The sequence below is a fragment of the Podarcis bocagei genome (assembly GCF_964188305.1).
Source record: "Podarcis bocagei genome assembly, chromosome: 9".
NCBI classification, from domain to species: Eukaryota; Metazoa; Chordata; class Lepidosauria; order Squamata; family Lacertidae; genus Podarcis; species Podarcis bocagei.
This window is the reverse complement of record NC_138134.1, coordinates 36,852,116-36,876,120: the sequence shown is the minus strand read 5'-3', so window position 1 is coordinate 36,876,120 and position 24,005 is coordinate 36,852,116. Positions and strand designations below refer to the sequence as shown.

The window sequence follows — 24,005 nt, the reverse complement described above, 5'->3', positions numbered from 1 at the left end:
TATTAACCTCTGTCATACAATTTGGGAAGGGCCATAGCTCAGTGGTAAAACAGCTACTTTGCATGCAGGTTCGATCCCCAGCATCTTGAGGTAGGGCTGGGAGAAAGATTTCTTGTCTGAAATCCTAGAGAGCCCCTATCCATCAGTGTACACAATACTAAGCTAGATGGAAGAAATGTCTCACTCTGTAGAAGGCAGTTTCCTCCTTTCCTGTGTTGTGGAAGGGTGAACATGCAGGGCCATTTGCTACTTGCCTACATACCCATGGTAAGTAGATAAATATTTCTGCATTGAAAATATATTTAATCTTCCTTTCCAAGTTGCATGAGAAAATTAAACTCGTAGAGTCGGAATCAATACATAATTAGTGAGGGGAAAACCACATTTCATGGCTGAGTGGCAATCAGAGGATTACATCTAGTCATTTATGACTATACTGTTACCTCACCTGGGATTTACAGTGTAAGACAAAACTACTGTGTGATGTAATTGTAAAATAAGAGTTGTCATGTATAAATGTACCTCTGCATTAACAATAAAGCTCTCTAATTAAAATGGATTGCTTACACCCATCTCTTCAGGTTATTTACTTTCACTGCGATTGCAGTAGATCCCTACTAATTAAATTTTAATGCTTGCATCGTATGATTTTGTGCAAACTCCTTTCAAACAGAAAAAATAAAAGTGATAATCTAGAGGTAACTGCAGGTATCAAAAGTCCACATAGCGACCTATTTCATAGGAAAACTTCCAGCAATATTGTTCACAATCTAAGGAGCTCCAAATGCACATACATACATGTATGCATACATACACCATGTATACATGCACCATGTAGGGCTAAATGTGTGGATGGAAGAACACAGAGATGGAAAAAACAGTTGAGGACGTCTATTTTTTTCATATATTTCATATGAAAAACACAAGTTCACAGAAAACCACACGTGGAAGATAATACCTTACAAAAGAGTCTTAAATCATTCCGAATGCCACATGGTTCTGAGGTCGTGCGCCTTCAACTTCCCGTATGATGAAAATGTACCATTTTCCAATAAATTTAATATTATCTTGCTTACCTTCCCCATCTCAAATAAAATGTGCTAACTTTATTATAAACATGATGTGCCAAATTCATAATAGCCATACTAATGTCGCTAGAATCTCTCTCTACCCCATTAAACTAGTATACCTCCTAGCTGCTGTAAGAAAATGGATTATCATTTCCTGATCCTCCAGTGAAACCAAGTACAAATAAAGGATTCAAGAGAAGATTACATAATGCTGTGCTAATAATCTCAGCTGAAGGTTTGTTTGCTTGTCTGGCCATTCTTGGGGGGAAGGGCAGTACAAAAGATTCCTTAAAAAATGTGGGAAGGGGAGAATTTCAGTGAAGACAGTCAAGGCCTGGGTGCATGTGCTCTTTCCTTTTCATAATTCTAGCATGCTCCCAGTGCCAACAACCCAGCTTTATGTGCTGTGGGAAAGGCCCTCCCTCATGGGCTTTTCACAAATGCTTTTCACAAACACCTGACAGGTGCAAGAAAGGATTTTACTTTAAAAAACAAATGAATGTGCTGCTCTCAGGCACTCCACATGCAGCCTCTGTGGCTTTGTCCTCTCTCTGGAAAGTTCAGGTGAGAATGTTGTACAGTGGTACCTCGGGTTAAGTACTTAACTCGTTCCGGAGATCCGTACTTAACCTGAAACTGTTCTTTACCTGAAGCACCACTTTAGCTAATGGGGCCTCCTGCTGCTACTGCACTGCCGGAACACGATTTTTTGTTCTCATCCTGAAGCAAAGTTCTTAACCTGAAGCACTATTGCTGGGTTAGCACAGTCTGTAACCTGAAGCGTATGTAACCTGAAGTACTACTGTAATGCAATGTCTTCCCAGGGCTGTTCCAGGAACCACAGGAATCTAGAGAGGCTGTGGAATGCCATGCTAGAACTATGAAAAGGAAAGAATCACATACCACATGCTGTAATTTTATTAAGGAGTTGCCAAACACTCTCCCTTGAAAATTTCACAGAAATGCTAATGTCTTCACAAAAGAGGCACCTCATTCTAGGGGCTGCACAGAAATTGTTTCCCAAAGTTGGTATGTAGAGTTTAACACAGTGTTAAATAAAGTTGAGATGAAAATCATGTAGGTGGAGACATTTCCTAAGAAAGCAGCAGGAAAAGGTCCCCATTTTCACAGGGATTTTTTTTGGGGGGGAGACTGGGAAAATAGTGATCTTATTACCATATTTTTTGCTCTATAACACGCACCTGACCATAACTAGCACATAGTTTTTAGAGGAGGAAAATCCGTAGGCATTCCCTCCATAACACACACAGACATTTCCCCTTACTTTCTAGGAGGAAAAAAGTGAGTGTTATGGTGCAAAAAATACGGTAAATAATACTGTTGTTGATAGTTTTCATCTTCCTCCAAAAATCTGGGGAGAGTTACTTTTGCAAAAAGGTGAGTGAGTAGCTGATCATTAATTACTTATGGACATAACTGATATTACCTGAGAAAGAAAAATCAGTCATACGAAGAATGCACTTTCCAACACTTTTAGATTTGTTTTTTTAAACAACAACACCCTAACATTCCAGTACCATCTTGAAGCCCAGTTATTGACACGGGAGAAAATTTGAATGATAAAACATAAATTATTAATTTTGACTATTATGAAATGGGATTATCTGTTTTCCGATGCAACCCAACTGTTTAAAGGAAATGGCTCAGCGTGACACCCTCATTATAATTATGCTGGCAAGAAAGACTTTTACGCATTTTGCACCTCAGTAATAATCATACACAAAATGAAAAGCACTGAATAGTTTTTGAAGGAGGAAATTAGAAATAACAAACTTTAATCTTGATTCTTATCATACGCTCCAGCTGTTCCTATTTATCAGACACAATTTCTGTTTTCTGGTAGTTGGAAGTTAAATCTCAGAGTGGGATGTACCTCGTATCTGCTTCTCGCGCTTGTAGATGCATATAATGGGAGTGCAAAGGCACCATGCAGTGCCTGCTCTACATTTCCACATAATGCAGCTGCTGACGTGCATACTGAACTGTTGACAACCTAGCTTAGGACAATTATGCTTTTTCTAGTGCAGCTGGAAAAGCAACTTACAAATAATGAGTAAAGCCTTTAGAATGTGAAGTAGAACCTTGATTCTCAGTGTGAGAATTGAGTGCTTTAGTATGCCCTCATTTCCATTTCTGAAGTGGTAGATGACAGGTTTTTATCCTTATCCTGGTAACCAATTTATTTCATGGTCGTAGGCTTCCTACAGGGATTTTATTGTTGTACCTAGGTGAAAAGCTGCCAGCTTATTTGGCCTTTGTCCCTTCTATTCCACCAGTCCTAAAAGAACCATAGAATTGTAGAATTGGAAGGCACCCCGAAGATCATCTAGTCCAGGCATGGCCAAACTTGGCCCTCCAGCTATTTTGGGACTACAATTCCCATCATCCCTGACCACTGGTCCTGTTAGCTAGGGATGATGGGAGTTGTAGTCCCAAGATAGCTGGAGGGCCAAGTTTGGCTGTGCCTGATCTAGTCCAACTACCTGAAATGCAGGAATCTCAACTAGATCATACATGACAGATCCATTACAATAAAGCCCTGCAGTCACGCTTCATGCTGCTATCCCACCCTTTCTTGATGAAGGATATTAAGCCTCAGACTCAGTTCTGGACACTGCTGAACATATGTGCAGCAGCAGCCATCTGACAACAGGGAAATGCAGCTTCCAGTCTTTCCCAGTATTAAGTAACACTGCTATGAGCATGCTGGTGCTAGTGTCTAGGTCTTAATCCTGAACCACAGTGTTGCTATTCACATTCCTCACCTATGTTTCCTTTCACAAACTTGGGGAAATTGGGGTTGTTGCAGGGAGATTGTCTGCTGCTATTAATAATAATAATAATAATAATAATAATAATAATAATAATTCAAAGTATATAACCCACTTTATCTGAAGATCCCAGGGTGGTGAATAACATTAGAAAATCATTTACATAATATAATAAAAATAGACAGGGAAATAATCATAGGAACAATCATAATAACTGCCCCCCCATACATTAAAAAGGCCACAGATTGTTTAGAGGCTGAAGGCCTTGGGTAAAGAGGAATGTTTTCGCCTGGCACCTAAAGACATGTACGGTAATGATGGCACCAGGTGAGCCTCTTTGGGTTGAAATTTCTTGGTAGGGTGCCAAGGACTGATTTCTACTGCTTAGAGTTCCAGATTGTGTGGAAGCCAAGGACTTCCACATGTACATGATGGTCCAATCTCATTCTTCAGACATTTGCACTGAATGTGTGGATTACAGGGGGAAAGCCCATTTGATGTGGTCCTACTTCCCACTCACATCTTCTCCCACTCAAATGTTCTTCCTAACCATTCATCTGAATAGTGCTCATGAATTTACTTAAAATGAAATCTTGTAGGTATTGCTCTTTTTTCAATATACAGTGGTACCTCGGGTTACATACGCTTCAGGTTACATACGCTTCAGGTTACAGACTCCGCTAACCCAGAAATAGTGCTTCAGGTTAAGAACTTTGCTTCAGGATGAGAACAGAAATCGTGCTCCGGCGGCGTGACAGCAGGAGGAGGCCCCATTAGCTAAAGTGGTGCTTCAGGTTAAGAACAGGTTCAGGTTCAGAACGGACCTCCGGAACGAATTAAGTACTTAACCCAAGGTACCACTGTATATATATCCATATAAATATTATTTTCTCTGCTTCTAAATTTTGTCGCTATTCTATTCAGGTAGCCACTATTCATCAAATTGCCATATCACTAAGATAATATAACAACAACAACTTATCTATGTTGTATGAAAAGTTGCTATTGGACTTGTGTTGTTTTATTTGCACATTGTACTTCTTTGAAAATGAAGCAAAGTTTGAATGAAAAATTATAGACTGAATTCTATAAATTATGTATAAGTCAGTAAAAGAGCAAATGCCTCTTGTCTATGACATTATTAAAAACATCAATTGCTCCCTGTCACTGTCCTACCTCATTCATTCTGTTTCCACGCTCAGATCAACTCAAAAGTTAACATGGTGAATATTCATAAATAAAATAAAATTGTGCTCTCTTTCTCTCTCTCTTTTAGTAGCACTTACCAACATCAGAAAGGGGGGGAAGCGGGGGGGGGAGAACAATAGATCTGGATCAAAATGGTGATCTATAAACCAGTTTTGTTTAAATGTTTTATTTGATTTACACACTAATTAATCACATATGCTCACAAGTATGTCTCACTGAACTGAAAGTATCATGCTTGCAGGAAAATGTACTAAGGATTTCTATCCTATCACAAAAAAGAAGTGTTATGCAGGTTCGTTAGCTGCATTACCATATGTTCATAAGGGATTTAGATGAAAATGGACTCCTGAAATCAGGTAGCACAGTCATCAGAAACCCTAGATCTGGACCCTGGCACCACAGAGACCAAGTCCAACCATCAGGGTCCTGCCTAACCTGAGATGCTTCAACCAGGAACCCCAGTGACTGCAGCCGCTGAGGAGCCAGTGTCTTTGCTTCCACTGGCTTCACAAGCCACTGTATCTGTGCATGGCTGCATTGTACAGCCCAGCAACAGAGAAAACAGGCTGCCAGGTTACGGGTCAGGAAGTTGTCGCTTTGATGGAGTGGAGCAGAGAGGGACTACAGAAGAGCTCAACCAACCTTTGTCAGAACAAGTCATATCTTTTCCTAGGACCTGTTCTGAAGGACCTGATTTGACTCCAGTTCTTGACCTGTTAAGTGCTTCCACAGTCTCTGTGTTTCAGTTCCTTTTTCTTGCTACATCTGCTGAGCCACTATCCAACTGCCTTCCTCCAGATTCCATTGTGGGTTCATCTTTGCCAGGACAGGGCATTAATTAGAAGTTCCATTCCATCACTATGCAACAGAGCTGGTGTTGTGTCATAGCTAGAGTCTTTGACTAGAAACGGGGAGACCAAAACTTAAACTTGTGCTCAGACACAAGGTCATAAAGGTTGACCTTGGTCAGCACACCCTTTCATCCTGATGTACGGTCACAGGTTTGTTGTGACATATGTGTGTGTGTGTGTGTGTGTGTGTGTGACTATGTACACTACCCTGAATAGCTTGGAGAATAATAAGAAATAATATGGTTCACTTTGTTCTCTCTGGAAATAGATGCTCTTTCCTCCAGTAGAGAATGGAAACATTTAAATTAAACAAAATCAAGTCAATAGGCTTAACAGGCTTATTATTCTGAAGGTATGGAAATTATTTTCACTGCTGGCTAGCCAAGGCTCTGTCCATCATTCAGTACAAAGAGTTATGCCTATTTTTAGAGTCAGGCAGTATGTAAGGTAAGGTGAGAAGGTTGGGGAGATATGGTTCTCTAGAGATACTATGACATACATATTGACTCCCTCCTTGAAGTAGTGGTGGACCTTGGGGTCTCCGATTTCAGCAGTGTCCTATGAAACACCAAAATCCCCCCCCCCGGCCTCTTTGCTTCCATTTTACACCATAGTGGTGGTGTCCCCAAGGCCCCATGCCCAGTGTGACCAAAGCGGTCATGCTTCCTTAAATCCACCTCTGCTTGGAATCAGATAATCTGGGAGTTTATCAAAAATCAATAGTGGCCAAGTTGTGGTTGATGTGCCATATTGCTTGGCAACTATTAGTCTGACAGGTCTGCTGGCTGATTCATTTCATTTTTGTCTCAATGGGACAGTTCCAGGTTATACAAACACATATCCATCAGTGTTCTCAACCAGCCACTTTCCATCCTGCTCCCTCCCTCTTTCATTGTGAAGGGTTGCCAGGAACCGCTCCACTGCTTCCTGTGCTTTCTGTGCAGCAGGAAGCTAAGCCTGTAGTCAGACAAGACATGCCATTTCTTCTCCCTGCAGTGGTGTCTGATAAGAGTGAAAAGAAACAGCTGTTGACATGGAGTTCTTTATAACTGAAGAGGAAAGGAAGGGACATGACTGGAGAAGAAAGGGTCTGACCAGAGAAAAACCCGACTAGAGGGAAGGTGCTAGGAAGAAACTTGAGTAGCTTGCAGTCTACAGTGCAAGGTGTAAGGCCTCAGATACTACCCAACAAGAAACTACTCACTGGGGAACATCATGTGATATAACACCCTGTTCATAATAAACCAGAGTAAACTGAACAATCCAGTGGTTGTGGCTATTTGTGAAAAGAGGGACCAAAGGCTTGGACGTTGGGTCTTTTGATGTACCCCTGCCCATGGAAGATCAACAATGATTAAGACACACCAAGTGGCTGTAGCAATGAAAAATCAAGCTGTAGATGCTCTCCCACATTACGTTGCATTACCTCTCTCATGCATTATTACTACCTTTGCAAGTACATTGCAGTATATGCAGGACTAGGGATGGATGTGATTATTGGAATGCCTTTCCACAGAGTTAATGTCAATATATAATTGCATTAAACCTGTGCTTGTTTCTCTCTCTCTCTCTCTCTCTCTCTCTCTCTCTCTCTCTCTCTGCTATGCATTTAATATTGCTCAAATCCCTACATGGTTAGAAAGTGACATATTTACTGTATATGCTGATTTATCCTCAGAACAACACAGGATATAAATCTAAACAAATAAGTAAAAATAAAATGGAACAGAAACAAAAATGGAATTTAATTCTGGGATAAAAGAAAGGAAAAACAAAGCAAATTTTAACTGAGATAAAATGACAGAACATTAGTGATAACAATTACTACTGATTCATATGAATGAAAATAGACATGTTGCAAAAGTGGTTAAAGTCCAATTAAACATATTTCAAAGCATTCTCACATTAGATCTTAAAGATCAACTAAGCTTCATTATCTTGTTAACCTTATTTTGACTCTTCTGTTATACGAGTGCCATCGCATTAATTAATCTTTTTCTTGGACTACAAGTACTGGTTTCTTTGCCAATATTTAGGAAAACAGTGGTTAGAGCTACAAACAGAATCCATAAAATTGCTGCTTCATCTGACCAATGCATTAAGCTTCACATTTTGACCCAGTTTAGCTCCAATGTGCAAATCCCAATATATATTCATCTGTTCACAATCTGATTTGACGAAAGTGCAAATACAAAAATATAACTACAGGAGTACTGTCAAATCATGGTCACAGTGATTGCTTTAACTGTAGAGAGATGTATCCTTAATGTAAGAAACTATGTGGCACATTATAGCCCTGTAAAAATCTGTATCTTTTTCAATGCCCTTCTTCTTCCCCAACAATCCCACCTCCTTTAAGTTGACAGAGAAAAAAGGTAGGTAATTGGTTTGATCCTTTGGCCTAAAGAGATAAAATGCCTCCTTTTATTTGGATTTTTATGGAGTTTGATGAAGTAGCACCCTTCTAATAAGTCTTAACTCCTTCCTAGATATCAAGAAGTCATAGTGATTGACACGTACAGAGCTAATAAATATTAATAGAGACCTCTGACCATTCTATTCAATAAAGCAAAATACATATTAGATAATATGATCGCTTGGGAAGGAGCTTCAAAATACCAGTCAAAACACATGCATTACAAGCCACTAAGCAGAGACAATGGTGTCCATTGTTACTGAGTTCCAGTAGGTCTATGAATGCTTACTGGAAGCATTAGGTTGCTCTGCATTTTAAGTCCTATTTTTCTTTAATACCAGGACAGCTTTTTTTCTGGAAAGCATGCCACATTATTGAACACAGACAGACTACAAATGGATTATTGCACTATGCAATAACATGATTAATCTGTTATTCAAAGCCATGTTTTCCCTAAATATCTATTATTTTACAAACAGAATACTAAGAAGGCACATTGTTTAACACAATTAAGAGCTCAAAGTACAGAGTAAATAAACTGTGTGGTCTTCCTTATTATTTTCAATAAGAATTAATTATTTAGAATTGCTACATGCTGTGATTAAATCTCATTTTCCTGTAGCTTTGTTTATAGAAGAGAAAATATTAATGAAAACTGATCATCCATGTCTGTTTTTGCTTTTTGGTTTTCATATAGCAATTAAGAAACCAAAACAGTCTACTGAATTAAATCTAGAGACGGCACCACAACTTGGCAAATCAAACATTTCCCCTTACCATTTACTTGAAGAATATGAGTCTGATAAAGTTTATCATAGCCATCTGCATAGCAGCTGTAATTTCCCATGTGAGTTGTAGTGATCTTAGTAATGTACAGGGACCCATCATCGCCAAAATCCTAAAGGGAAAGAGGAATCAGAAGGTGATCACAAGTACCTGGACAGAAGTACAACAGCTGCTCAATTCACTTTAGAGGTACGATACAAATACCAATGAATTTAAAGAGTTTCTAATCTCTTCAGTATAAATATTAAAATATTACTGTGTCAACAACCTACATAATATCAAAGTCACACTGGAAATGTGTCAAACCACAAAGACAGCAGCTAATTTGAAGATCAACTGACGCGTGATTAAAATGATGTGGATCAAGATAGGGGATGCTGGGAGCAAATTCTGGTTCTGCCAATGGGTCCGTGGACCTGCTGAAGTGACAGGCAGATTAGTGTTAATGAGGGGTCAGTGAAGCACATGTGTTGTAATGATGATAAATAATAATAATAATAATAATAATAATAATAATAATAATAATAATAATAACAATAACAATAATAATAAATAATTTATTTATAACCCGCCCATCTGGCTGGGTTTCCCCAGCCACTCTGGGCAGCTCCCAACAGAACACTAAAAGCAGAATAGAACTTCAAACATTAAAACTTCACTAAACAGGGCTGCCTTCAGATGTCTTCTAAAAGTCAGATAGTTGTTTATTTCCTTGACATCTGATGGGAGGGTGTTCCATAGGGCAAGCACCACTACTGAGAAGGCCCTCTGCCAGGTTCCCTGTAACCTCACTTATTTCAGTGAGGGAACCGCCAGAAGGCCCTTGGAGCTGGATCTCAGTGTCCGGGTTGAACGATGGGGGTCGAGATGCTCCTTCAAGAAGATCCAGCACTGCAGCCACTGGATTCAGTGGATCCATAGCTGCCAAATTCCCTGTTTTTGAGTGTGTCACACCTTACCACCACTGGTAGCTTAACACTCACTGACCATAGCTCATGCCTTCTGTTGTGGTGATGCTGCCCATAGCAGTATACCTATCTGTAGGTGTAGACCAGAGGAGACAAATTTATATACCACTTTACTCACCCAGCAATTGGTGTAAAGGAGGGCAGGATTATGTTCTATGAGTCCTGCCATTCCAACACCTTGAATGCATATTTAGATCAGACCTGCACAACTTGTGACCTACCAAGCCGAGCAAAGCTCAGCCCATCAACCATTTACACTACATGAAACTTTCTTGTCCCATTCAATCCAAGTTGGGCCAGCAAAACCAGCAAAAACATTCATTTACTGAGCTTCTGGTAGAGCATCATAAATGACTGACAGATCTTTGTTCAACTTGGTGGGTCACAAGTTATTTGGGCCTGCTGTGAATCATCTTTCAGCTATAAAGTCTTTATCTGTTAGACAGTTTTCTGCTACAACAAGGTCCAGAGAACGCATTAAGCATGAAAAATATATAATCAGCACAATAAACAGAAACAGAATATATAATAGGACATAGAAGCTACCCAGTTCTTTTGTTTTTAAGAAGTAACTGATATCACTTCTCCTTTTTTATATATATTTTTTCATTTCCCCAGGACCCTGCATTCTTATAAAACATGAATGAATCTTTCCTCAGACTTGGATAGGATTTAAACAAGGTACTGAATTGCATACTTCCTCTTCAACACTTGAAACGTTGCAATAAGAAAAAAAAAGAAAACAAGCTGAGCCCAGTTGTATGTGAAGTACTCTCCTGTGTCTACACAGTCTCAAATCCAGAAAGTCTTCAATAGTACTGTATGGTTATCAACTATGATTTAATTAGGCCATTACACTTGCTGTTAGTAATTTCTTCTTAATTCTTATTTTGGCTTTTATGTTTCCACACCATTAATGTTATTAGGTACCAAGTGGGTGTTTCTTTTATATAGATGTGTGGTATATTTTCATAAAACTACAGTAAGTTAATTGGAACAACCTGTTAGCTAGGAGCATATGGAGTCCCATTGAAAGTATATTACGATGAGAGATAACTTCTGTTGTACAATATTTAACGCAACACTAAAAATACAACACATAACAGGAAATTAAAGGATACAGCAACATAGCAAAGCACTTTTTTCTGATCTGTTTAAAAGCCTTCAGATGATAAAGAGCTCAAAATGGGAAACTAAAAAAAATGAGATGACATAATGCTCGAAGCAGTGGCATATTGGCCTGGTTCAGACAAGCTTCTGGGTGCAAAAAACCTATGCAGTGGTGTCCACCAGACTTTTTTCAAAGAGGGACGGATTTGATGAAGTGAAGGGCCGTGAGGGATGACCAAAGTTGTTAACCTTTTTTAGGATGGATTGAAGTTGTTGAGCTTTTTTTTAGGGTTGAAGTTGCTGGGGTTTCTTTATTTCCTGGAGTAAAATCCTAAACTGCCACAGGGGCCAGATTAAACCGACCAGCGGCCTGGATTAGGTCCCCGAAACGGACTTTGGACATGCCTGGCCTATCGAGAGGGAATTGGCTTGTTCCTTGCCACAAGGCACACTTGCCTTGCCATATATTGACGAATTGGATGAAGCATTCAACTGTAAAACTATGCATGTAAGTCTCAACCTCACAGTAATTTCCTAGATTCTATGCACTTAACAACAAAACTAATGCAGTAGACTTGTACGCACATTGGCCTTTATGCACAAATTTGGCCATAAATGAACAGTCAACAGCATGAAGGTGACAAGCAGAATGGTGTTTGTTATAGGATGGAGGGAGATTAAGGGCTCAATTCAACTAACTGGCCCTGGAAGCAAAGACGTCCACTAGTGTAATGGGGCTTTCCCCCTTCTCCCATCCTAGCTGGCTTGTGTGGGGTCAGGACATCTCCCAGAACAGTATGTGGGAGGAGGAGAGAGATCATTTCATCAGACAAGCAGAAATGAATTTCAACACTGAATTCTTTCCTAGGATGTGTTGTACCTAATACAGCACACATGGATTTGAATGTTTTGGGCTGCCACAAAATTGAACAATATTGAGAATGTGCAGATATCCATCTCTATCATTTCATCCTTTGCTGTTTCTTGTGTGGTGGCTTTGTTTGGTGGGTTTGTCTTTTCATGAAATCCTAAACAAAGGACGCTGGCACCGATTTCAGACATGATCTCAGTGATTTTGGGTAAGATCTCACCCCAAGTGGATGTGATCTCGCCTGAAGTCAGCACCGATGGCAGAACCACTTCTCTGCTGTTGGTGGAGATGGCAGGGAAGGCATAGGGGTGGCATCTTGGCGGCTTTTGCCACCTGAGGCAGCAGCCTCACCCTGCCCAATCTCCAGCTCTGTATGCCCTTGTCAGTTTCACACAATTCATTCGCTACAGATGGGCACGGATAAGAAAGTGATTTGGCCTCGGCTCCACACTAGCAATTTCTTGAAATTGCCTGTAATATGATTTGGTGACAGCTCGGTTTCAGAACTAGCCACATAAACATTATATATATATAAAAGCAAGCAACTCACCCTAGAGGCTTTTCTATTTAAGCTATGAAAAGCCTTGGCAATTATACACACAAGAAAAGACCGATCTCATGATTATTCTCTGAGGACTACACTGGAGAGTGGCACTAACAGTACACTTAAAATACAAGGAAGTTATATACAACCCCACAGAGAAATCTAAAGGAGAGAATAAAACAAAAGCAGGTCCCGAGACAACAAATCAAAGACAAATGTTGCTTTGCATGTGTAACAGGCCATGGTACTGTTACCACTGTTACTGTTACTACTTTTATTAACTGTTACTACTTTTATTAACTATTAGTGCTTTACAAAGTTTGCTTGGCAGAGAAGGATCAAGCGATTCTTGGGAGATGAGCAAGCAAATGAGTGGTGAGTTGCTCTCTCCCTACTTTCTTTCATCTCCCCAAATTCCTTAGGTGTCAACATGCATAGAGAGATGTAGCACAGAGAATTCAGAGACATATCAAAATGCAAACTTTTTTTGTTTGTGCCGTATCAAAATCTGTTGTCCATTTTTTTTAAAAAAAAGAGTTCTTCCTCTACAAAAGAAACTCCAGTTTTTTGGCATCATTCTTTGGCTACTTGAGAATTTCAATGTGTGGAAGGTTTTTGAGTTTACCTTGTTATTCTAAAGTGGCCAGGGATGGTGCCTTCCCCGTCCCTATGGGTAAACATTTATCCAACACTCAGAAGTTTTCCTGGCTGCCCATGATCAGAAAAATCGCCATGTTTCTTAGCATGGAATTTAATTAAAGTATGGGCACCCAGGAAGGCTGCAGAAAGCAGATCAACAGATAAATTACTGGTAGAATAAAAAAAGGATACACACAAACACCATGCCAACACCCAACAAGTAAGGTAAGTATGACACAAATCCACCACCCTGGGGAATTTCACTGAATATTCTCTCATCTTTTATGACTTTCAAATGCAATTTCTTTTGTGCAACATGTGTATATTATGGTAGGACCGGGGCCCAGTTACTTCTCGTAACACAGTGCAGTGACATCAAAAGAAGCAACCACATATACCTTTGTACAAAAGGCAAAACAGTAGGCATGAGGAGCTTTATTCCTCCCTATCCTAGAGAACCCCCTCCAAACCTTGCTCTTCATGCCAAGTGTGTCTAGTGTGCCTGTACCCTGTGCACATGCTTTAGTAATAGAGACAGTAAAGTTGATAAAATAGGAGAGGACTAGATGAAAGAGATTGTTCTCCTACACCCTTTATAATCTTCCATGCAAGCTAGGCCTGCTATTGTCCCTTGATAATAGTAATTTGTTACCATAGCCTCTTGTTGCGTGTCGAGGTCCCCAAGCCACCCCTCAAATAACTCACAACTCACACATAATTTTTGTTTAAGGTTTTTGGCATAATTTTGGCCACAACTTTATTAAAATACATATCTGTGAGTGGTTGCTTAGGCATTGGTTAAGACTATCTGTCCCCCCGCCTGGGACAGAACTGACTTCTGAACTCCCTCGGAAGCCAGTGAAGGGAAAACAATATTGGGGAGCAATGGAGCTGAGTCACAGGCCCTCACCACTCACCCACATGCTCCCAAGGGCTTGCCGGCCCTAGCCCCATTTCAGGGATTAGATGAAATCGTGGCAAGCCCCTGGATTCCTTTAACGGAATTCCCTTCCGCACCACCATTGGAGGGGCAGGCCCAGCCTATCCTTACCCCTCCTCCAACCAATTTTTATAACCAATGCCTAACTGCAACCTTACAAGTTGTGACGAATTGCTATGTAGTAGGCAAAAACCAAATGGCTCAGCCAATCAGCCATATGGACAAAATTCCTACCAGGCCCCTGCCCCAACAGCAGACGACCCCATGACAGCCATAGCAAAGTCAACCGGAACTCAGGGCAGGCGGGCGGGTGATCCGATGCACTCAGCGAAAGAGAAAATAATAAACTGAGTGTCCCAATATTTAAAGCCTTCGGTCCCACCCACCACATTGCAACATGCAATTTGCCCCAGCAACCCAGCCATCCAATCATTGCCCCAGGTCAACCTTTTAACGCTGCCTGGCAACAGAGGGATGGCTCGGCAGACCCGACTGCAACACGTGCTCTCATTTCAGGGAGAACATGCTTTCTCAAAGAAGTGGTAAACCTGCGTCTTAGCACTTTAGATGGAGGCTGAGGCCTCACACATTCTCTTTAAAAAGGAAAAGAAAAACCCTGCCCAGAAAACTAGAAGTCAGAAAGAAATACGGGCTAAAACCAGTGGCAGGCAGTCATTGGATGAGGGTGATTAGACTAGTTCCCTCCTTCCCAAAGCTCACCTTAGGAAGAGAGGTGCGATGCTCTGTTGGGTCCAAAAGCCTTCCGTCCACCATCCCAAAGCCCGCCTAGCTTTAGGAAGGAGGCAGCAGGGCTCCAGCATCCTGTCAGAGGCCTGGTGTCTCCTTCCCAAAACCTAGGATACTTCTGCCTGTCTTAGAGAAAGAGACACGATGCTCACCAACGTGACATCGGCCCTCCCCCCCATCGCCTTGCAAGCTGGTGTCTCCAGCCCTAACTGTTCCCCTATGAAAAATTTCACTGCACCCCACTGCACCCCATTTCCCTTTGTGCAGGGGATGGAGGCACGCTAACTGCCACCTGCAATCTGAGGTGGTATATCCCAGAGAGGTATTATTAGCCCCCCCCCTTTCCTCCCTGCTCCAACTTTCAAACTCATTTACTGGCTTCTGCAAAGAGCAAAGCTTGAACAATAAATGGAAGCCAGAAACATTTGTTGCACATCAAGACTACATGCAGAAAAGATGATGATAACCTAAAATTGTGCAATTTGTCCATTTCCAGGGGCCCGGATGATTGTAATTATGAGGCATGTAGAGTTCACAGTGTGGGCTTCTAACAAAGATTGGAAGTACTGAGTTAGAGCAAAGCTGGAAGCCAATTTGTGACATGCGCTACTTCAGATATTCCATGTATACGCACCCACCCTAGATGATGAACCTCATTCCTGTCATGGGTATATTATCACTTATGTGCTGTGGACTTGCATCCTGGCTTTTAAAGCATCTTGTGCAGATAGCTGCATCTCATATGCCAGTTGGTATATAATGCAATTGGGAATAGAGGGTGGTAAACCCTGCTGAGTTATGCGAGCACACATCCCTGACTGTGTTTAAGAGACAACGTAGGACTTGCCTGTTCTAGAGAGTGATTCAGGTTTGCTTGTGTTTTTTTTAGTGTGCTGTTGAAAAGTGTTCTTGTATGTGATGTTTTTCACCACTGCTGTTTTTAAAGCTGTTTTATGCTGCTTTTAGGCATGTTTACAGTCACTATATTTATTGTTTTTATTAAATACTTTGAGCTTCATTGGATAAAAGTCACGTAAGAGATAAGCAGAGACAGATGGATTTTGATGAATAAACATGCTAAATTGAGATCATTGTTCTATGGGCTGGCTAATTTCCTTCCCTGGGAGTACAAAAATAGATAAAATGGACCACAAGTGAACTGGCCTCTCTCTTTTCCAACGGAACTAACTGGAACACATGTATGCTCCCAATTTGGGCATTTCTCTATGACTGAAGTGCACATTGTTCTGCTGCTTGTTACCCCAGATCTAGACACACAAAAGGGTCTAACTCAATAATGCTTCCTTTTACAGCATTCCTGGAAATATGCAATATCACCCTGTATTGGCTGTGTTGCATTTACGTTCTCTAGCGAATCATGAGATATACACACGCATCCTGAGCAGTCTGGAATCTGCCAGTTCACTATCAGGAAAAGGTAAAAGGTAAAGGTAAAGGACCCATGGACAGTGAAGTCCAGTCAAAGGTGACTATGGGGCTGCGGCGCTCATCTCACTTTCAAGCCGACAGTTTTCCGGGTCAATGGAACACCATGACTGAAACGCATGGAAATGCCATTTACCTTCCCACCGCAGCAGTACCTATTTATCCACTTGCACTGGCGTGCTTTTGAACTGCTAGGTTGGCAGGAACTGGGACAGAGCAACAGGAGCTCACCCCATCGTGGGGATTCAAACCACCAACCTCCTGATCAGCAAGCCCAAGAGGCTCAGGAAAAGACTCAAGGCACAGGCCCATAATGCAAGTCTGCAGAATATGTACATAGTCATACCTCTGGTTGCAAACATGATCCACGCAGGAGGCATGTTTGCAACCCGCAGCATTCGTAGCCTGAAGCGCTGTGTCTGCGCATGTGTGTGACAAGATTTGGCGCTTCTGTGCATGCGTGTGATGTCATTTTGTGCTTCTGCGCATGCGCGAGTGCCAAAACCCAGAAGTAACCCGTTCCGGTACTTCTGGGTTTGGCGTGGTCTGCAACCTGAAAACGAGTAACCTGCAGTGTTCATAACCCGAGGTATGACTGTATAATTTATATTCATAGTTGCAAATAAAGGTCTCTGGGACAATTAAGATGTTGGGTGGTTCTCATTGTCACTTTGCCGAATGTATACAAGCATAGTGAAGAGTTCTGGGGAACAGAATGCAAGACTAGGGGCTCAGTCCTTTAGGCAACCCTCTAACTGCACTGCTAATACAAACTTCATCTACTGAGGTATCAGAAAAGAAGCTACTGGTAGGACATTTGCTATGATTCATCTAATTTTGGAACAATATGTAATTTGGACACTTACCTTGTTGATCTTTACTGATCTTACTGTCTGCTCTCACTTCCAGTCTAACTCACAAAGTAGGCTTATATGCACACTAGCACTTTAATATCCACATTGTGTACTATGGCAGGAAGCAGTTCAATTCCATGTACCTCTATAACGTAATTTCAAGTTAAATGACTCCAGTTTCCTTAACTGGTCACATCAATACCTTTTCAGCAATTACTATTGCATGTGCCATATAATCTATTACAATCTACACCACCAATCCACTAACTTGACCACCTTTTGCACTCCCGCTGAACCAATCCTAACACATCCCAATGCAATCATTACTCACTAACCCGAGAAATGCCATCTTATCCCAATAACAAAGTGAGGGCTTTCCTTTTAAACCTCTTTCACCAATAATAACTGTGCATTCCTTTCCTACCCCCATTTCATGTAGTCTTGAAATCCCTACTTGCATGATTGGTCCTGTTCCAACACTAAAATGGTCAAATGAATTATCCATAAAAGGAAGCTCACAGAGATAAATTCCCAGATTAATATGCATATATATCAAGGTTATAAAATTATTACAAGAAATGGAAAATCTCATGCTTCAGATTGCATTGATTTGGCCTTTCCCCCACTTCGTTCTTCTCTCATGAAGCAAAATTTCTTATTTTCTGCTTTCAAGTTATATTTATTCCTCATCGCAATGTCTGCAGAGTGCAAGCTATTTAGCAATTTGACTGTAGCGTACTAGTACATCCCACCCCCATCCAACATACATTACATGGTTTTGTGCTTAGCCATGCACTGTTTTGACATTCCTCAGTAATAATTGTACAATCTTCATAAAGTTTAGGAGAAGAAACAGCTTGAAATGTAAAGACATCTTCAATATGAGTTCTGAAAATTATAAACAGGACGGGGGAGGGGGAAATGTAAAGTTGGATACCACCCAGACTGTTAACAGCATGCTACTTGTCAAAGCATTTCAAGAGTCTGCCCCCTCTTTTTTCTCTCTCAAGCAACTAACTCAAGTCATCGTTGTTTCATAATGATTTCCTCAACTTTGATCCATATTAAATGTACATTGTTGTTGTTTAGTCGTTTAGTCGTGTCCGACTCTTTGTGACCCCATGGACCAGAGCACGCCAGGCACTCCTGTCTTCCACTGCCTCCCACAGCTTGGTCAAACTTATGCTGGTAGCTTCGAGAACACTGTCCAACCATCTCATCCTCTGTCAAAGTATTGGAGCCTCAGCTTCAGGATCTGTCCTTCCAGTGAGAACTCAGGGCTGATTTCCTTCAGAATGGAGAGGTTTGATCTTCTTGCAGTCCATGGGAGATAGCGGGATCTGTATGTACTGAGTCAAGCAGATAGCGGGATCTGTATGTACTGAGTCGGAACCACTGTTAGCATCTTTCCAGGGTTTCATACAATAAGTCTCTCTGAGTACTCCCTGGAGATCCTGGGAACTGAACCCGGAATCCCCTGCAGACAAGGCAGAGCTAGTAAACTACTAGTAGCTACTGAGCTAGAAAGGAACAACACACCCCAACTGTTCCTAAATATTTCCTGCTCTGAAGGGCCAGTAGAGCATTTCAGTGCCACATATAAACTGATCACGCCATGACAAATAGGTTAACCGCTACTATATCAGTAAGCAAAATATAGGATCCCTAAGGTTTGAATTATCATTCTCTAGTATTTTTGAACCTTTAAGCAGATTACTTTACTGCTTGTTCCAAAGGTACCCCCAATCAGTTTCACTGAGTGACCTCAAGTTTTATTATTATAAAGAGAGGGAGAAAAACACCTCTCTACCCACTTTCTCCATACCATGCAGAATTTCTTATTGAACAAAAAGTGGCTTCACATGCAGAACCCATGCAGAAAATCTGTCCCACCATGCTGCCATTTGCAATCCAATTTAAATGGCCATTTGATTTACAATGTCTGTGGTTCCTGAAATTCCTTTCCAAAGCCACATACTTGCCTCTCTCAACCAAATTCTGTACTTTTCCCTTTATTTTAAATTCAGTACATTACCCTGAGAGTCTGCTTGGAAAAATCAATGGAACTAGTTAACACACTGAGCTCTAAAACCTATGTCTCATGGTAAACGTTACCCAAGAGTGTTTCAATAATTGTGCAAATCCCTGCAAACATTATGTTACTGTATATGCTTTATAGAAGCAGAAAAGCTCTCAACTAAATATGCTTTTTATTACCAGGAACAATATTGCCTTCCATGGGAATGATAAAACAGCCCAAAAGGCGTAACATTTTTCTTAAGGCATTATGTCGAATACAAAATGCATCAAAATGTCATTTTCAAAGTTAGCTTCTTAGCTAAAATGTGTTTAGATATTGTTAGGGTGCTTTTATGCATTCTAGAGGAAACTCGGAAGCTACCCCAACAACAAATGTTTGGCTGTGCTGCTTTATGTTAACAATGGGTTCTTATACTAATGCATTGTTAGCTCAGTTAGTTAGAGTGTGGTGCTTATAATGCCAATGTTGCAGGTTCGATCCCCATATGGGACAGCTGCATATTCCTTCATTGCAGGAGGTTGGACTAGATGATCCCCAGGGTCCCTTCCAACTCTACAATTCTCTCATTCCATGAAAGGACAAATGGAGGATACTAGTAGTACTGTGAAATATGAGACTACACTTAGTTATTAAACTTTTGCATTGAATTCAATAGGACTCAAGTACAACTAGCTTACTCTGGATCTACCTAATCATTACTGACATGGCCATTTGTGTTAATAGATGTTTGACATTCCACATTATTTACCTGAAGAGCATACATAAACATCACTGCAGTGCTTTCCCTGGGCTATGGATGGAGTTAGAAGGATTTCCTTCCAGACCTCACATTAAATTTCTCCCGGAAACCTTATTAGGTGCAATAGTTTGCATTTTCAACTTGAGATACATCGGCACATCATTAACATATCCTTCATGAGGAACGAAGACATTGCTGAATTTCACTTTGATTAAAAAAAAAGGAAACTCCAATTTTGAAACTGCTAAAGTAGTCTTCAAAAAAGCTCAGTCCTAAGATAATGGTTCTTAAAAACTGGACTATTTCAAAAATTGCCTCTCTGAAGCTTCTACTTGCATTATGAGGGAAGACTGCACTGGTACTAATGGGAGCTTTTCTTGAAATGAAAATAGCATCCTTGAAGAGGATATTTTTGCTGAGACCCTGGCAGGATTAGAAAGATATCCCTCCACCTCACTCACATAGGTCCAATATCGCTCAAGCACCAACCCAATTTTATGTAGTTCTCTAACTAACCATTATGTTGAAAATGCATACCTTAGGGGAATTTGTGCATAAAAATGAATTTATTAGTGAAGATAACATAAAATACATTATATTAAGAGAAGTAGCTTAAAAAATGTGTCCATTAGTCAAAACTGTTCCTTAGGAGAAATTCACACTAAAATAATGAAAAGAAAATTCATGAGGATTTTTTTATATATATTCATAAATTGCTGCAGAAATGTGGAAAAATGAGAAATGAACAGATCCTTCCATCCCTAGCACCAAATCCACAATTAAGTGCCATGATGGAAGCCATAACTGTCAACGTTTTCCCTTTTTTAAGGGAAATTCCCTTATTCCGAATAGGATTCCTCGCAAGAAAAGGGAAAAGTTGACAGCTACGATGGAAGCACCCATTATTAATCTGCACTGTTCATAAATTGCATTTTTTTGCAGTTCACTAAGCTTTATGCAACAAAAGCCCCCAGAAAATAGGACAATATGTATATACAATATCATAGACATGTTAGGTTAAAATTCTACTAAACATTAACAACATATATTAACAACACACACACGCAAATGAAAAACATTGCTTCCACTATCCTTAGCTTCTTGCTTAGGGGGAAGAACAAAAACCTGTAAAAATGGTACAGTTGCCTAAGCTACTTAATTACAGTCAAGGCTTATCAAAACCTGACACTCATTTTAACTTCCTTGTTAGCAAAGGCCTTAACGCTATTCAATGCGAATTAAGTAACTGACATTAGCAGAGCACTCTAGTTGTAATATAAAATGCAAAATGCATTCCAATTCATGAATTGTACCAGTTAAATGTTGGGGTGCTGAATGTATATGTTTAACACTGATCTTCAGATTGGGACAACACAAATGTTGTCACCACTAATTTACTGCACAATACAGCATCTTATTGCCCAGCATCAATGGTTTACTACGCTACAGCAACTATTCTCTCAGGTCTTGTGTAGCAGCTGCTACTGTATTCAGTTATAATGGAGGAAAACTTCCAACTATATATGACTGGAAGAAAACTAGTTTATTTGTTTGACTATGAAATCAAATCACTCTACGTTAATATAATAAATGTGCACGTGTTCTAATTATGTACATGGAATGCGAGTAAAAAGATAGGTAGATTTTCTGCACCTGCCCACTCTCTATATGTGCTCATGATTTCTGAAAGAGCATACATGAGTCCTGTATGTGCATAGGTTCTGCATGCATGATCAAGGAAGCCCAGATTCAACAGAGCTCATACACAATATGGTTAGTATGCATGTAGGCTTTTCCAGAAGTTGTTCTGTATGCACATACTGAGGAGGACATGTTCAGCAGGCAGGAGTAGATGCTTTCCTGCTTCCTATTAGGCACTGAATTCTTGAAATTGACATTCCAAATGAAATCAACAACAAAATGTGCAGCACAAGCCAGAAGTGAGGACAAAAAAAGGTGGGTGGGTGGGGTTGAACCAGGCGGCTAGATTCAGGAGCATGTCCGAAATCAGGACCAAACAACGACCAAGGATGCAAGAACTCACCACAGTTTAGGAAGATATTGTAGACCAAGAAAGGTTCAGCAGGAACAGAAAGTCCTATTTATTCCTTCCTGTTCTTTGCTTGCCATAGAGTGGAGCAGAAATCTAAGATTAGCTAGGCATTCGATGTAGGCATAATGACAGACCGCCAGTGGAGGTACCTAACTTAGGGGAATTGGGGCACTTCCTGGCCTAAACCCCAGCACACAGAGACAGTTATAGCCCAGTCCTTCCATTTCTTGAATTCATTTCTTGCATTCTGATCGGCAAGTCCTAGGCTCTGTGGTTTAACCCACAGTGCCACCCGCATGCCTTTCTGTCATTTAGATATGACAATTAAATACTTTCAACACCATATCGCTCCCTTCACAGCTTAATACTTTGGTTCATGAGCAAGGGGCACTTCTCAGTTACCCACAACTGAGCAATTCTAAATGGTTATAACAGACCCACCTCTTCTTACTGGTTTGGGGGTCTTCAGTACCTAGAAGAACTCCCCTGTCCTGGCTATACTGAGATGCAGGTAGCCTGAATTCCCACAGGATCTACCTCTCGTGGTTCAGTCACAGCCCTCCCAGAACACTCCTGTCTGTATACCTTTCCCAGACCCTCAACCCTGTCTTCCTATCCAAGCTGCGAGGCTCTGTCTTCTCGCTATGGATAGTCTCCTCAGTGTGTATGTTTAACTTCTCAGAACCAGTTCTCCCTATCTCACTCCCCATCTCCCAACCTGAAACCTGTCTAACATCTCAAATTGAATCCTATCCCTCTTCTCAAATCTAGCCCGATCTCTCAAAACCAAACCCCATCTAACTCCCTATCTCTGAAACTGCTCCTTTTATTTTTCCTCCCAAAGTGCTGCTCCTCCCCACTCTGTGGCTGGCTGACTCTTTAGCCAATCAGCAAGAGGCTCCAGCACTGGGCCTTTTTTATTGCCAAGGTGGTGGGAGAGGAGCTTCTTGCTGACAAATCGTGCTTATTGAAATGGATACAGATGCTAAGTATTTGTAAAACTAAAGTGCTTAAGTGTTTACAGGTGCTTTACAAGGGAGAAGGATAGGGAGAGAATCAGAACAGGTGAAGGCCACACAAATCTCTCCCATCAGAAAAGAAACTGTCACAGAAGAGACTGCTTTCTGAACCAAAGATACTTTTCAGTTTAATTAGGTGCAATTTGTAATGAGCACTCACACTTCATAATGTGGGTACACTTTGCGTGATCGCACACAGGACTATAGTTCCCAGGGAACTTACTAGTAAAAGCGGGCTGGCTTGCTTCTCAGGTTATTATTCAGAGGCTCACGCCCAGCCTCAGTAATTAATTCTTGCTGAGAGGTGGGGCCAGCCCCATTTATAAATGGGAGGCAGAGCCAACAACAGCAAGGCAGTCGGCTCTCGAGAGTCACCCACCCTCCCCTCCCTGTATTTAATGTTTTCTTGTTTGCAGGTTAACTTTTCCTTCCTGTTAGCGGGCGCTGCTGCAGTATTTGACTGGTTGCTGTTGAAGGACCGGGAAGAAATTTTCCTGCATTGGCAGGTTTTGTCTTCCCCATAGCAATTTGTCACAACTTTGGCGGTTAGGGCCTTGGGTGGAATCCTTTAGTCTTTTCTTCTCTATAATGGGGGGGGCATGAAGTGGTGATTCACCCCCCCTATGGCGGTGATTCCAGGGTCCCCTCTTAAAGGGGTTATATAATGGGTGTCACTGGCCATACACTGAAAGGTTGTCAGTGAACTACCCTGCGTGCGGGGGATATGGGCTTGGCTGCCTGCTATACTTATGTCTCACAGAGCACCCCCATATCCCATTTTCCCTGATGTGCCCCAGTTCCCCTGGCTGGGGGGTTGGGAGGGATACACACCCAAGGTCTAAGCCAAGGTCTTCCTACATTCAGAAGTTTAATAAAGTTTAATAAAGTTGTGGCCTAATTTTAAGTCCAT

The 24,005-nt window shown here is 41.0% G+C and overlaps 1 protein-coding gene across 4 annotated transcripts in view; it reads right to left on the bottom strand.

The window, feature by feature from the left end:
- The window catches only part of FSTL5 (follistatin like 5), a 355,157-nt gene that overhangs the window by 62,247 nt on the left and 268,905 nt on the right, over window positions 1-24,005 (bottom strand). For all 4 annotated transcript variants that reach the window (XM_081208810.1, XM_081208812.1, XM_081208811.1 and 1 more), the window contains one exon: window positions 9,116-9,236. In XM_081208810.1, the coding sequence (XP_081064936.1) occupies window positions 9,116-9,236 (121 nt within the window). The remainder of the gene's footprint in view (window positions 1-9,115; window positions 9,237-24,005) is intronic.